The following is a 16008-nucleotide window of genomic DNA, read 5'->3' as shown; positions in this document are numbered from 1 at the left end:
AACCGCGTTTCTTTGAGGTATTGACACAATTAAAACCATAAGCTAACCATCAGTTGCTAATCATTTCATTTATTCACCTCTGTCATTTACTATATATTTGATAGTTACATGTAAGCATCTGATGTCCTTTACTTTACTTCTTGCAGTTCTTGCAGCAGAACTCTGAAATTTTCTTCAAATGCGAGATAATTGTCTCGTTAGGTAACCTGAAAAAGTAGCAATCAAATTATTAAAACCAGATTAAATGAGCAAAACACATTTATCTTCAAAGTACAATTTTACAGTAATGTCTCTTGCTACGATACATAACGCGAGCGCTGAAAATATTTCAGTTCTTTGACATAATACATCATGAATTTCAATCATGTGCGAGGCTTTTAATCATGAATGCCCAAAGTATTGCCAGTTAAAGTTTCGAGGTACAAAAAAATCGTCTAACTTTACCTGGCACAGCTTTGGTGTCACTATTCGATCCAGTGAGTCTGACGAGTGTTGTTACCGGCACTATGACACATCCAAATCTTTCCTGTTTACGAGCCGCCAACATTTTATCTCATTCATGACGGTGTTATTTCTCCTGCGCATGCAAGAAATAACTTTCGTATTCCACTCTGGCTCGTGGCCCGAAACCGGTTATCGGAAAAGAGGTTGCATCATTCATCTATCGCTTAAGAGTATTCCCGCCAAATAACTGAGCTTTGAAGACATTTCTCTTCCCCAGACCTGGAATATTATCAAAACATTTGGCCAATCAGAATGATGCATGGTCTGACCGGCTCTCGTTCCCAGTTTTCCACTAAACGTCAAGCTCGTCTGGGTTTAGTAAGTCTTTTTATTATTAATTTTGTTTTTCTTTGCGCTCTTTGAAATTTGTTGCGCTATCGAACTGAACCACACAAGAGAAACGAGGTCGATGTGGTTTTAAGAGAAAAGATAACTCAGTGTTCAAAAAATGTCCAACATTCTTTAGACAAATCGGGAACGAAGCAGGAAGTAAACCATTTCTCTCTTTGCCAGCTTTTCTCTAAAACAGCCGAGGGTCGACAACAAAAGATAAATACTCGTAGAAGCCTTAATGTCGTTTATTGAATTATCATGAACACGACCATCATTATTGCTATTATATCATTGTTGCAGGATTGTTATTATCGTTATCGTCATTATCATTTTTTTTATGCATGACTGGAAACGTATTCGACTAAATACTAATAAGGTTGTTTGGATGATTTACATTTGATTCGTTTTCTTTCTCGAGAAATGTAAAATTCCTTTCGGAGATTTTGAAAATGGCAACGAACCATCATTTTCCAAATCAATCATCCCGAAAGTATGAAACAGGTAATTATTTCGTTGAGACTTGCTACTCACATCTTACACTTACCGGTCTTTTGGATGAGACACAGCGCATCAAGCGTGTACAAATTTCCTTTTAACAATAATAACATCCACTGACTCCTACAAAAATTTGACATTTAGCGTTGATTACAGGGGGGGGGGGGGGTTTGAGGGAAAGATCCCTATTGATAGAGAAATCGTTATCTTTGGAAACTTTGTGATGAACGTTTGTGTAAAGGAAGATGTTTAACATCTTGTCACGAGCGTGGGAACTAAAACAGAATGCCAGAAAGACTGCAATGTGAGTTTCAGATATAAAGGCATGTCTGACGTGAGGTGCCTATGGTCTCTGATGCCCAACCTGACATTCTCACAGGTATTTAAAGACACGCGTTTTGGCCTTTTCCTCCTCAATTATTCTGTTGAATTATTTCTTTCGGGAAGCAGGCCCGTGCACCTACTTAATATTTGCACCCTGTGGAAAGATCGAAGACTGGACTAATGAATTCGGCACTTTTTATTGGGTCTTTATGCACATGGCCAGTGAGCCTCCCAACATTTCTGCCACCTTTCATTGTTCAACTTTTATGTTTGTACGGCACAGAGTGACATTGGGTCCTTTCACTTTAATTCTTGTCATGGGCAGAAGACTTGTGTCATGCTTTCAGAGTCAGTTGTCTTTTTCAAATTTCTCATCATTTACTAGAAATAAAAAGACTGAAAGGAGATTGCATGGACTTTGTGAAAATATGCTTTCTTTACTACTAATACAAAATAATAAGCTCTCAGAAAAAAGGTTAAATATATAATACAAGCTGAAATTTTGCTCATTCCTCATATTTTTCATAACCCTACAGAAATAGCAAAAATACTACTACTGTCTAATATCCACCTATCAGGTCCACCTATGTCACATGTTGTTCAACAATCCAATAAGATGTAAACATTCTACTGCTGCACATGTGTTTGAAAATATAATGAGGGGTTTTTTTTCACTTCTAAATCTTGATGATTTAAAATTTTAGTACTATCATCTGTTGAAATGACAATACAAAATTTCACTCTATTCTATGTCTGTGGAAGTGTAATATTTGTACCTTTCCTTTGAAGTTACTGAATGACTATTGTTATAGAAATCTCTGACTTTTGCCAGACACATGACACTGATTTATGCAACAATATTAAATGTTTGCTGTTATTTCTTCCCTAAAAAATTTTACTATTTAGGTATCAGATAATCTTACACTGAAGATCATTGCATCTTATTATGAAAAATTTGCCCCTGATTGCTTTGTCAACTTGAATGTAGGAGTGCAATCCACAGTAGATGATCTATTGATCATCGATGATGAAAAGACAGAATTAAAGTATTTAAAAAACAGACAAAATGCATGATTTCTCAAACATGTTTGGGTTAATGAGAGCAAAAGAGAAAATTGATTAAAGTATGGCTGCAAGATGTCTGGTATTTTTTTTACTTTGTTCTGTTTTTTCTTGGTTTGTAATAATATACATGAAAAATAAATATGCCCGTCTGATTAGCTGAAAACTAGTGGTAACACTAGTACAAAGTTGTAAGCCAAGTGCAAATTACAAAAAGTGCATGTGTGCTGCAAAAATTTTTTCAGGCTCAACTATCTGTGATGAGTTTTTCACAAAATTATTAACAGGTAACAAGATTTTTCATGCAGTTTTGTGTAAATAAGCACTTGTAAATTTTTCAATTTTTTGTGCAATTTTGTTGTTTTTGAAAAATGTACTTGTGCTTACTTACACCAAATTGCACTCGTGATCATATTATTACCTATACTTATTTTCATTTCATTAGTCTACCTATTTCATCCCTGTCCCTCCATGATTGTCAGTAACATATACTATTAGATATAAAAGCTCATACTTTATTTATAAGTCCCATGGTTTCTTGGGGCTCCTTTCCCATTTTCCCTCCATGATTGTCAATAACTTATACTATTAGATATGAGAGAAATCGTTATCTTTGGAAACTTTGTTGTGAACGTTTGTGTAAAGGAAGATGTTTATCATCTTGTCACGAGCGTGGGAACTAGAACAGAATGCCAGAAAGACTGCAATGCGAGTTTCAGATATAAAGGCATGTCTGACGTGAGGTGCCTATGGTCTCTAATGCCCAACCTGACATTCTCACAGGTATTTGAAGACACGTGTTTTGGCCTTTTCCTCTTCAATTATTGTGTTGAATTATTTCTTTAAGGAAGCAGGCCCATGCACCTACTTAGTATCTGCACCCTGTGGAAAGATCAAAGACTGGACCAATGAATTCAGCACTATTTAATGGATCTTTATGCACATGCCCAGTGAGCCTCTCGACATTTCTGCCACCTTTCATTGTTCAACTTTTATGTTTGTGCAGCACAGAGTGGCATTGGGTCCTTTCACTTTAATTCTTGTCATGGGTAGAAGACTTGTGTCATGTTTTCAGAGTTAGATTGTCTTTTCCAAATTTCTCATTATGTATTTACTAGAAAAAAAAAAGACTGAAAAGAGATTGCATGGACTTTGTGAAAATATGCTTTATTTACTACTAATACAAAATAATAAGCTCGCGGGAAAAAAAGGTTAAATATATAATACAAGCTGAATCTTGCTCATTCCCCATATTTTTCATCACCCTACAGTTCTTGCAAAAATAGTACCACTATCTATTATCCAGCTATATCTAAGGTCCACCTATGTCATATGTTTTTCATCAATACAATAAGATGTAAACATTCTACAGCTGCACATGTTTGTAAATTTAATGAGGGCTTTTTTTTCACTTCTAAATCTTGATGATTTAAAATTTTAGTACTAACATCTGTTGAAATAACAGTACAAAATTTAACTCTGTTCTGTCTCTGTTTAAGTATAATACTTGTACCTTTCCTTTGAAGTTATGGTATGTCTACGTTACAGAAATCTCTTACTTTTGCCAGATACATGACACTGCTTTGTGCAACAATATTAAGATCTGCATTTACAATTCAAAATTCAAACATATTACAGGTTCAGTAGTCTGACAATAAGAGCCCAAAAAACAAACTCTTATATCTCAACAATATACTAAAACAATAATACAGGTAACCAGGAAATTGGTTTTTATGCTAGATCATGAAAGAATCCTAGGTCTGCGGTCAGAATTACTAAATAATGTCTAAAAAACCTCATAAGATACACTAACTACAAATTTAAATTCACATTCAAAATGTGAGCAATACTTTTAATCTAATCATAAAGTTGTATCTCCTTGTAATATGTTTTGAAGATTCCAAAATTACAAACAGAAGAGTCAAGTTTAACAGTGCTGTAAGTGGCATGCTTTAACAATTCTAATAAGGACCATGTATTCGCGACTTCTACAATTTTTTTGCATTGCAAAAAATGTGTTAAGTCTAGGCCAGGTATTATTAGTGTAGGGTTTTATTACACTGCAGTGCAAAAGTACATCTTTGTAAAATTAACTGGAGCTTGAATATTTCCTGCCAATATTCCCTTTTTACTTCACTGCTTTCTCTTATAATTTGCGATGTAAATTTCCACACTTTTCAGCAAGAACTCAAACAGAAACCTTTTCATTTTCCCTTTGAAGATTTGAGTTATTGGGAGTCAAATGTACTTCATTGTTGAGAAATGATCATCACTCCACAATTATGACTTTTAATAACAAAGATAAAACTGCTTCCAATCACACATTGTCTACTTATGTCATAACATGCTTAGACTTGAAAAAATGCATGTTCAAGGTAAATTTGCTTTTTCAAGTGACCATCTTCAAGCACTTATGTGACTGCAGATTTCTGTTCACAAGAATCATGCACATAGTTATTACTATCTTGCAGTAATCCAGTAAAACATTTTGGCAAATAAAAGGTCTTGTGCAGTTCACCTCATTCGGTTTAGTTTCGGCATCTCAGCAATAATTTGATACTCAACAGGATTCAAGTGTTAAGTGAAAATTTGGTGCCACAGGCATTTTCAAGTTTGGATGTGTATAGTTTGGTCTTACTGAAAAAATGTTTTCTTGATTGAAATACCTTTCCAAGGGAAAGTAAATTAGCCTTGCCATATTAGCCCTGAACAGGACATGCCTGACTTGTTTGTACAAGGTAAAGAAAAATTCTACCCTGATGACGAAGACGACGAAGATGATATATACCATTATCCAAACAAATAATTATTTTTACCTTAAATTCAATACACAGTCACCTACATAATAAAGCATGCTATTAGATGGATTGGGCCTAATTAAATGATTATAGAATGGATTTCTCAATGATGAGAACATCAGAGCCGATGCAAATCGAAAACATATCTTCAACACTCGATAATAAAGCTTTTATCTTGTTTGTACTCTTACTTTCTTACCTTGTCAATTTCTCAGCTTGTTTCTTCGTTAAGTTCAAAAAAACAATCCTCACCTACACGGGTAATGAACTTGAAAATAAAAGGATGAATTGTGAAATAAGCAGGCTTCAGAGCAATTCACACGGAAACTGCTGCCGACATGTTCATTTTATGGCACCTCATAATTAATAGCTCGACAGAAAATCCGACGCTGCCTACCACTGCGTTGAGTTAAAGAGTATTTTCCCGTTTCAAGCGATTTCTTTGACTCGTAGATCTCGAGATATCGACTTTTTTTCAGAACCGATTTTTACAAATGGTATCATTCTCAGTGAAACATCGAAAACAAGAAGTGTGAAAATTTATTGATTGCGCGCTAAAAGATATCATGTCAACAAAACACAATGGAGGAACTTTGTGTGAGTTGACGATGTTCTTTTATTTTTGGGTGCGGGCTATCTGATAGTGCGGGTGATCTGCTGAAATTTTTTTCTTGTTACTGTGTAATCTGCCGCGCGGGTAAATGGCCGGAAATTACGGTATTAATACAATGACAATGTCGGAAATACCAGAAATGCTTTTGCTTTTAGCGTGGCAACCATGTAAAAAAACTAAGTAATCGTGAGGGCTGTTAAACAATGTGAAATCCTGTCGCCTTTCTTTCCTTAGTCCTTTTGCTTTCTCTATCTTTGATTCTGATCAGCCATCTCGATATCATGGAGGGTTAGATTTAAGCCTTCTGGTAATAACGCTTGGAAAACCTCTTCTTCACTTGGCAAAGCGCGAGGCTCCACATTCAAAGCAGCGAATTTGTGATGAACTTCGTCCTCATAACACTCTCAATTCACCTACTGCTCGGTTGAAGTCATCGCTTTTACTCAGAACTGTTCTCAAAGGTTTATCCCTTGGTGGGTGGCTCCACATTTCGAAGTCCTCCGTCTGAAAACGAATAACATTATTCTCATCTGCCGCAATGGGTAAAAGAAGCCATTCATTATTTTTCCTGTCATACTTGTAGACAACATGCTCTGCAATCTGATCCACCAGGTCAGGATCTTCACTTCGACTGATAGTCTTCTTACGCCAGACGTCAGAAATATGGCGAGATAAGAGCTCGTTCTCAGCGGCAACCAAATAAATCAACCAGGGTTTCTGTTCATCAGCAGAATAAGTGTTTCTCGTAAAGGCAGTTTCCAAGCCTTTCGAGATTAGCAATACTGTAGAAAGTTCTGTCGTTGATACTGACCAACATATCATTGAGGCCGTGTCTACTAGTTCACTTTTGAATTTTGATGTCGGCCATCCATTACTGATAAATGAGCGTGCCATTTCCTTGTCTTTAATATGCTGTTCGTAAACGCATTCTCTTGGCGTCATCTCTAGCCCCGTCATCTCCTCCCTGAATGAAGGATTATCACAACTTCTCAAATGAGACCAAATGAAGTATTATCATTCAACATTGAGATGACCGTGAGGCCAGCGGTAGACTGGAGCTACTAAGGTAGCGCAAGTCACAAAATGCAAAATGGCGGCGAAGAAGGCTTCGAAGGAAAAAGAAGATCTGGATGCTCTGCTACAAGAAGCAACAAGTTTGCTTGGAGAAAAAGAAGTATCACGGAAGAGGAAAGAAGCTCTGAGTGTTTAGAATTTTATTGGGACTTCACTACTGTTTTGAGGAAATACAAGCACGAGTATCGGCCTCGCGAAAAAAAAGGGACGAATACTTCGCTCTGCAGTGCAACAGAAGAAGGTGATTTTACAATATTTTTATCGGTTTGCTGTCGTTAGTTTTTTTTTAATCGTTTATCAAGTTACGTACACCATTGCGGAGCGAAGCGAAAGATTATGGTACTTTCAAATTATTTGTTAAAATTAAGCAGTTTCCCATCAGGAACAACCCGACCCATAATCATTCGCTGTGATTTTAAAAGCCCTTGTAGCGTTTGATATTAACCTCGTAACCGTCATCCTTTCTTCAATAATAGAGCTAATTCCTGGCGTAAGTGTGTATGACGCGGGTCATGAGATGCAATCAGATGATGTGAACCAAACAGGGAGGTTTATAAACAACTGCATTCAAAGGTATGGGAAATTTTTTTTGGTACAGTCATAGCCAAATCTTGTGTCAATTTTGATTTATGAAAGCTTTTTATACATGTCCTTTATGGCTAATAATGAATCATCCACTCATGAAAATTAAAGTTAGTTCACATCTCTGCATTCATTTACATGTTTTAAAGTTTCCAAAATGTTTAAAGCTAAAAGTTATATTTTTGTCTTCATACAGACGATGAACTTCAATCAACTCTGCTGAAATGCCAGGAAGTTCTTGAATCGTTCCAGAGCCTGGAAAATAACTGGGAAAAGAGGGTGGACAGTTTGAATGAAAACTGAGAGTCATCAAGGGAACTGATTTTCAAGTCCATTCTGTGTACTCAAGGGTTGCATATGTTAGGCCAGTTGTGTGCCATTTGTGCTGAGGGAAAGTGTGATGTCAGATGCGCAGAGTGTGGTGGAAAGAAGATGTGTAGTGAATGTGATGCGATGATCCACCAGGCCCTCCTTTTCCATGACAGGGGAAGCTTTTGTGGATGGTTTCTACAGGCACATACCTCCTACTGTCAATGTGAATGAAGATGGGAAGCTAGTGCAGACTGGTTACTTTATTTACTTTAATGTTTCTGGGCTTTTTATTGTAATGGGCATTTATTTCTGTTCTTGTTGATAGATCAAATCATAAATATAGTCAATCCAAGCTCTTAACCAGCAATGCATATACATTTCTATACAGACACCTTTCCATTGCATAATCTCTTTTGCCGTACTAAACTGATACATTGTCTTATGAAGTATTTCTTTTATCAGGGAAATGTTTTGTCTTCATGACAAAATCTCTCTCTCAAAAGGAGGATAATCATCACTTGCAATATCTCCTCAAATGAAGCAATATACTTCATGTAATTTGACTGTGGTTTCAGTAAATAGACTGGGGATAGATTTGTGGATGATCTGCATCCCGGCATTTCCAATATCATCTCGAGACGAAAGTAATGTTTATTGTTACTTCTTAATTTAATGCATAGCATTATTTTATGGTTTGTGTGGGACCTTTGGGACCCGAAGCTTGGGAATAGGTATACAGGAAAGATAAAATGGTGGCTTATGGTGACTAAGTAGTTTAGTGTTTTAGCATAAAAAGGCTCGGGTGTTGTGATCTAGTTTTAAAGTAAAAACAATCACTATCTGCAATCAGGCTCTACCACCTTTTGAAAAACAAGTAAACATTGAAACGGTGGTGAGAAAGTAGCAAGTTTTGAAGTCTAAACGAAAGATAGGTAAGCTGAGTTTCAGTCAAATATCATTATGTTTGGGATGTAATTTTGACACCAAATAAATAGTTTTACATGGCTATACACTCAGGGGATTCTGTTGTGTTCACGTGAGGACCATTTCAGCTATTTCTGCCACTTGTAAGTTGTAGGAAATAAAAATATGCACACTTGTGTCACATTGAAGCCCTGTTAGATCACAAATACAATTTATTTCTTTGTTTTGGGCGGTCCATTATTTTTGGAAGTTGATGTTGATGAGAAAGAAAAAATGTTTGTTGTTATTTCTTCCCTCGAAAATTTTACTATTTAAGTACCAGATAATCTTACACTGAAGATCATTGCATCTTATTATGAGAAATTTGCCCCTGATTGCTTTGTCAACTTGAATGTATGATGTAATGTAACTTGTGATTTGTGACAAACACAAACTAGAAATACTAGAAGAGGGTAATGATGTACTTAATGGAAAGCATTTCGGTACAAAGTCTGCTTTGCTGTTATCTACCTGAAGGTGCTTTTAATATGCTAGTAAGACTTGCACAGCCCAGTCAAAATGTTTTTGAGTGGTAGACAAGCTGGATGTAGTAGTTATAGGCAGCAGAGGTCAAACCTCTTCCTGAAAAGCAGTCTGAAAAGTGTGAAGTCAGTGGAAGGTACCTCATTGTAGGTGGCCAAATCACAGGCCGCCAGCCCATTTTGAGTGAGCAGAAAAACTCCAGATTGGCTATTTAAACTAGGTTTATTGAGAACCAAACCCTGCAAGGCTTATATTTTGTTTTAGTTTGAAGTGTAACTTTGATGTTTCTTATTTTGCAGTAAGTTGGCTTGTTATGGCCATTTTTCTCTCAAACATTTTTTTCAGCCCAGTCACTGTTTTTGAGAAGTAGGCAAGCTGGCTGTAGTAATAGGGGGTAGAGGCCAAACTTTTTTCAGACTAGAAGTCTAACAAGTGTGAAGTAAGCCCCAGATATTTTGTTGTAGATGGCCAAATCCCTGGCTACCAGCACATTTTGACTGGGCTATTTGTTATTTAGCTACTAAGTAATCTTATTATTAAAGACTACTGCATTCCTTTGTAATAATTTGCTGCTGATTGTATGCTGTATATAGCTTGTGAGTTGTGTGATTTTCACAAGTAATTCGTGTAGTGTGATCGTCCGGGTGTGTGTAGTTCTGAAAAGAACTGTTGTTGGTGACTGACGTTTCGACTATCTGTGCGATAGTCATCTTCAGAGTCAAGTGAGGAGTAGTTGTCAGTCGATGATGTTATAAAGTCTGGTCTGTTGAACGTGATTGGTCTGTTTAGCCGTGATGTGATTGGCTGGAAGACTCGTGTAGAGTTTGTTAACAGTCATTGGTCGGTTTCGATCCGTCTGTTGTTTGTCGGTCTGTTTGTCGGTTTGTTCACGTCGTTAATGAGTCGTTTGTAAGGTGCTGGTAATTGTTGACATCTGTTGAGAGGCGTCTGTTCTAAGTTAGTGAACCAGCTTTCCAGGGTCAGTCGTTGAAAATAGTTTGTACTGTAGGTTAAGCATTTAGCAGAGTCCCAGTCGATTCTGTGATTAGTTTGTCGGTGATGTTCAGAAATGTGATTGTTTGCATCGCCATTTCTAGTTGCTCGTTTGTGTTCAGTTAGTCGCGTGTTAAGGTTTCTACCAGTCTCACCAATGTAGGAGGCCTGGCAGTCGGAGCATTCGATCTTATAAATCGCTCCCTGTCTGTTGTTGGGTTCGTCTTTGTCTTTAACGTTGGTCAGCAAATGTCGTAAAGTAGTAATAGGCTTGTGAGCTACGCGAATGTTGTAAGGTTGTAGGATCCGCGCGATAGCCTCAGAAGTGCCTTTGATGTAGGGTATAGCAGCTGTAGTCGTGATAGATGTGGAGTCCCTGTTAGTTTCTGTAGTGTCGGTAAATCTGTGAGTGTTTCGTCTAATGAAGTCAGTGTTGTAGTTGTTTTTGTCAAAAACGCGGTCAAGGTACTTGTTTTCGTCAGATAAACTGTCCGGTGTGTTGCAAACAAGTTGCGCTCGTCTTGTCAATGTCTTGATAGTCGTAGCTTTGTGGGAAGTCGGGTTGTAGGATGATTCGTCAAGAAGTCTGTCGGTATGCGTCGGTTTTCTGTATATTGTTGTTCGTAGTTCGTTGTTGTTTCGGCTTACCAAACAGTCGAGAAAAGGAAGCTTGCCGTCTTCTTCGATCTCCCTGGTAAACTGAATGTCGGTGTTTTGTTCGTTAAGGTGATTGTGAAAAGCGTCAATTTCGTCTTTGTGTACGGCGGTAAATGTGTCGTCAACGTAGCGTAACCAAAGCGGTATGGTTTGACAAACAAAGACAAACCATACCGCTTTGGTTACGCTACGTTGACGACACATTTACCGCCGTACACAAAGACGAAATTGACGATTAGCCCAATGGAAATGTTTTTGAGTGGAGGGCAAGCTGGCGATAGTAGTAGGCAGCAGAGGCCAAACCTTGTCCTGGGTAAAATCAAGGGTAAAATCCAAATTTGCTTAAAAAGTTTATTTTATTGAGAGCAAAACCCTGGATATGGCTTGGGATTTATGTGATTTTCACAAATTATTAGTTTGTTGTGTAAACTTAATTTTCAAGAACCTTGTTAATTGTCAGCTTCAAGAACAAGTAGATAATCTTTAGTGCAGCCCTCTTTTCTCCTTGCCATTATTCTATTTTTTTTTATCAAGTTTCCTTTTCTTGTTTTTAATCAATTTATGGTCTTTACTGGTGAAATATCAATATCTGCTTGCACAACTATCTCTGCCAGGAGTGTGTACCATCACTCTTGCCGGTCTCGAGCCCAAACGCTGCAAATTAGCTGAAACTAAATGTATTTTGCAAAATTGCATTGAAATCTGTCTAAAAACACCAAACGCTCAATTCGAACTGAAAAACTCGTTTTTGTTGTTTTTCTTTTTTTGCAAAAAATTAACTTATTTATTTCACGTTTAAAAACGCTGCAAACAAGCTAAAAAACGCAAAAAAAACCACTACAAATTGGGCTCATTTTACCCACTTTTTGTCAAAATAACTGCCAAAAACCTGGAAACCAGCTGTAACGGCACGTTTTTCACCAGATCACAATAAAATCTATTTCATGTAGTAGATGCCATGGAACTTCTTGGTTGAATAACAGCTGCATACGATTTGGGTTTGCCTTTCACGCCGACATGCCAGCTGCTTATCAAAAAATTTAGCCAATCAGAATGATGTATGGTCTGACCGGCTCTTGTTCCCAGGTTTCCACTAAACATCAGGCTGCATAGGGTTTAGTTAGTCTCTTTTTTACTAGTTTTGTTTTTCTTTGCATTCTTTGAAATTTGGTGCATTATTTAAGTGAGTAGATTTTTACACTCACTGGTCTCTTGGATGAGACACAGCGCATCAAGCGTGTACAACTTTCATTTTAACAATAATAACATCCACTGACTCCTACAAAAATTCACATTTGACATTGATTACAGTGGGGGTTAAGGGAAAGCTCCCTACTAATAGAGAAAATCATTATGTAGATCATGCAATGATCAAATTGCAAGCAAAAATATTTGAACTGAATTTTTCTTTTAAAGCCTTCAGACCTGCAATTAAATTTCACACCAACATTGGGTTATCTTAACCCAGCTATGAAGAACCTGGAATCAAAGCAGCTGTGGAAACTGCTATGACAGAGGTGTGTAGGGATTGGAAAGAGAAGACAGTGGCCCTGGGAGCAGATGGAGCAAATGTTATGCTTAGAGAAATAAGTGGTGTTTATGGCTTGCTTAAACAAGAAATTCCTAACATTATTAAGGTACACTGCGTTGCACATAAGTTGGAACTTTCATTTGCAGACACCTTGTCAGATGTTCCAGTTCTTAAAGATGTCAAAGAAATGCTTCAAGGTATTTGGAAGCACTATCATTATTCTGCAAAGGCAGACCGTGAGCTTAAAGAATTAGCTGAGAGTATGGAAGTGTGAGCATATAAGGCAATCAAAGCAGACGGTACAAGGTGGGTACCACATATGCAAAGAGCACTGAATATTCTCTTGTCAAAGAACTTTCAAGTTGTAGTTTTGCACTTCCAACATACCTCACAAGCAAGGGATGCCAGTAACCAGATGCAAGGAAGGGCTGTGAATTACAGCAAAAAATTCACAAGCTACAAATTTGTTGCCATCATGCATCTGTTACTTGACATCGTAGATGCACTTTCCAAAGTGGGTCTTAGCTTCCAGGAGGATGGAATAACAATCTCAAGAGTTCAAGATAACTTAACTGCCCTTTTAGCAAAACTTGAATCTTTCAAGGAAAGACCTGGTCAGCAACTAAACTCTTTCTTTACGGAAGTAGGGGATGGCAACACATTTAAGGGCATAGAGCTTCAAAGGGATGCAGACAGGCAGGCTATTAATGCTATCCAGGCATCTGCGGTGAATGCTGCCATGACATTCATCCAAGAGAGGTTTGAAGGGATGGAAACAGATCCAGTATTTTCAGCAGCAGCTGTCTTGACAAACCACTGAGGTTGGCCAGTTACAGACAGGCATCGGCTGCTCTTACATGGCGAAAATGAAATCCAGACACTACATGGTTATTTTCAGGTACCTCTAGAGCAGCACAACTTCAGTCTGCATGACTGTCTTGATGAATGGATGAGTCTGAAATTCCATTTACAGCGAGTTAGAGCAGAACTTGAACTCAGGCAAAGCGAATTCTGGAAGAACAAATTTATGTTTTGCAAAGATGATTATCCAAACCTGCTAATTTTAGTGGAACTATGTCTTGTAATTCCTTGCCAGACTGCTTGCTGCGAGCGGGGGAACTCTTGCATGAACAGAATCATGACTGACTCGAGGTCAACCTTGAATGTTTCTACTATTGATGAGTTGATGAGAATAGCTATCAGTGGACCTTCTCATGAGGACTATACTGCAGTTCTTGCAGTTGGACGCTGGCTGGAGGAGTCAGAACGGAGCAGACGGCCTACATTGATGGACTGATCATTGCCTTCAATGATCATTCCTACCATTTGGGAACACCTAATTAACTGTTTTTTAATACTGAACACTACTGGGGTACTAGGCATTTTGAATGAGTAGCTGCTGTTTGCAGCTAGAAGCTTAAGTCACACAAAGAAGTAATGTCTGCAGCAGTACATGTACAGTTGGGTTTTATTGTTGTCGAGGTAATTGGAATAATGAACAAGCATGAACACGTACAATGAATTTTATGTACAGTTGTAAAAAATAAAATAAAAAAATAAATTGATTACAGTTTGATAGCAACAGCAGTTTTACATTTTCTTGTGTTTGTTTAATCTATAAAAATGATAGTTTTGTGCTGTACACTTGCCTAGTAGAAATGCATTTTTGGCTAGTGAATCCTGACCATGTACTAGCCATTCGACTATTAACTTCAAAAGTTAAGTTCGAGCCCTGGGAGCAGACCCATGCACCTACTCAATATAAGGTCCATATGCACATGCCCAGTGAGCCTCCAGACATCTTTGCCACCTTTCGTCATTCAACTTTTATATTCATGCAGCACTAAGTAGCATTGGGTCGTTTCACTCATTTCCCATCATGGGTAGAAGACTTGTGTCACATTTTTAGAGTTAGATGGTCTTTTTCAAATTTCTCATTATGTATTTAACAGAAAAAAATACTAAAAGGAGACTGCATGGACTTTGTAAGAATATGCTTTATTTACTACTAATACAAAATAATAAGCTCTCAGAAAAAGGGTTAGACGTAATACAAGCTGAAATTTTTCTCAGTCCTCATATTTTTCATAAGCAGTATTTATGTAGTGCACATATCAAAAAGAACTCATGGCATTTTCATCACCCTACAGTTCTTGCAAAAATACTACTACTATCCAATATCCTCCTATGTCCACCTGTGTTATATGTTGTTCAACATTCCAATAAGATGTAAACATTCTACTGCTGCACATGTATTTGTAAATTTAAAGAGGGTTTTTTTTTCACTTCTAAATCTTGATGATTTAGGATTTTAGTACTATCACCTGTTGAGATGACAATACAAAATTTCACTCTGTTCTGTGTCTGTGGAAGTGTAATACTTGTACCTTTCCTTTGAAGCTGCAGTATGACTCTACTCTAACAGAAATCTCTTACTTTTGCCAAATACATGAAACTGATTTATGCAGCAATATTAAGATCTGCATTTACAATTCAAAATTCAAACATATTACATGTTCGATAGTCTGATAATAAGAGCCCCCCCAAAAAACTCTTACATCCCAAACAAGATACTAAAACAATACTACAGGCAACCAGGAAATTGATTTTTTAAACAAGATCATGGAAGAATCCTAGGTCTGCAATCAAAATGACTAAAAACATGTCTAAAATACCTCATAATGGTTTTCAAACCTTTATATTACCATGATACTGAATGCATTATCATAATGTTGGAAGTGCAAGAAATGCCCTTGCTTTTTTACATGGCAACCACGTAACTTAATTACATTAAATAATGTTAAACACTTTGAAATCCTTCCGCCTTTCTTTCCTTATTCCTTTTGCTTTCTTTATCCTTGATTCTGATCAGCCATCACGTTAGCGAGGGTTAGCTCGATACCTGATGGTAATAGCTCGTTGAAAACCTCTTCTTCACTTGGCAAAGCGCGAGCCTTCACATTCAAAGCAGCGAATTTGTGATGAACTTCGTCGTTACAACGCATGTAAATGCCAGCAGTCGCTTCCCCGTAACGCTGATCGCCGTTCGTTAGACCAAGCTGTAAGGTAGGCCACTTGTACGAGCTCGGTAAACAAGCTTTTTTGTCTTCGTAGAATCTGTAAACCTCTGCAAACTTTGTTCTTATCTGATCAAGGTCATTGGCTTGAATACCTGGTCTCCGATCATTGGGAATCGTTGGGTTATGTAGGGTGCTGTTCCACTTAAAAAAAAAAAAGTCTTTTCAGATCACCTACTGCTTGGTTGAAGCCACTGCTTTTTCTCA

General features: G+C 37.5%; 1 protein-coding gene, 1 long non-coding RNA gene and 1 pseudogene across 2 annotated transcripts; 2 read left to right on the top strand and 1 right to left on the bottom strand.

Moving 5' to 3' along the window:
- Positions 1 to 52: 52 nt before the first annotated feature.
- LOC149049092 (uncharacterized) lies at positions 53 to 710 on the bottom strand. The gene is made up of 2 exons (XR_016184684.1): positions 445 to 710; positions 53 to 206 (listed from the first exon to the last, which is right to left on the bottom strand). It is a non-coding gene; the product is annotated as an uncharacterized LOC149049092 (long non-coding RNA).
- Positions 711 to 6311: 5601 nt separating this feature from the next.
- LOC149049091 (uncharacterized) lies at positions 6312 to 9107 on the top strand. Its single transcript, XM_089199319.1, has 3 exons — positions 6312 to 7444; positions 7680 to 7776; positions 7982 to 9107. The coding sequence occupies exons 1-3, from the start codon at positions 7213 to 7215 to the stop codon at positions 7986 to 7988; spliced, it is 336 nt and encodes a 111-aa protein (XP_089055445.1). The 5' UTR covers positions 6312 to 7212; the 3' UTR covers positions 7989 to 9107.
- A 3139-nt stretch (positions 9108 to 12246) lies between these two features.
- Positions 12247 to 14221, top strand: LOC149049090 (zinc finger protein 862-like; annotated as a pseudogene).
- The last annotated feature ends 1787 nt before the right edge of the window (positions 14222 to 16008 follow it).

This window comes from Pocillopora damicornis, chromosome 3, assembly GCF_964200805.1.
Source record: "Pocillopora damicornis chromosome 3, jaPocDami1.2, whole genome shotgun sequence".
Classification (NCBI taxonomy): Eukaryota; Metazoa; Cnidaria; class Anthozoa; order Scleractinia; family Pocilloporidae; genus Pocillopora; species Pocillopora damicornis.
The sequence above is the reverse complement of the archived record's forward strand: the minus strand, read 5'-3'. Positions and strand labels throughout refer to the sequence as shown.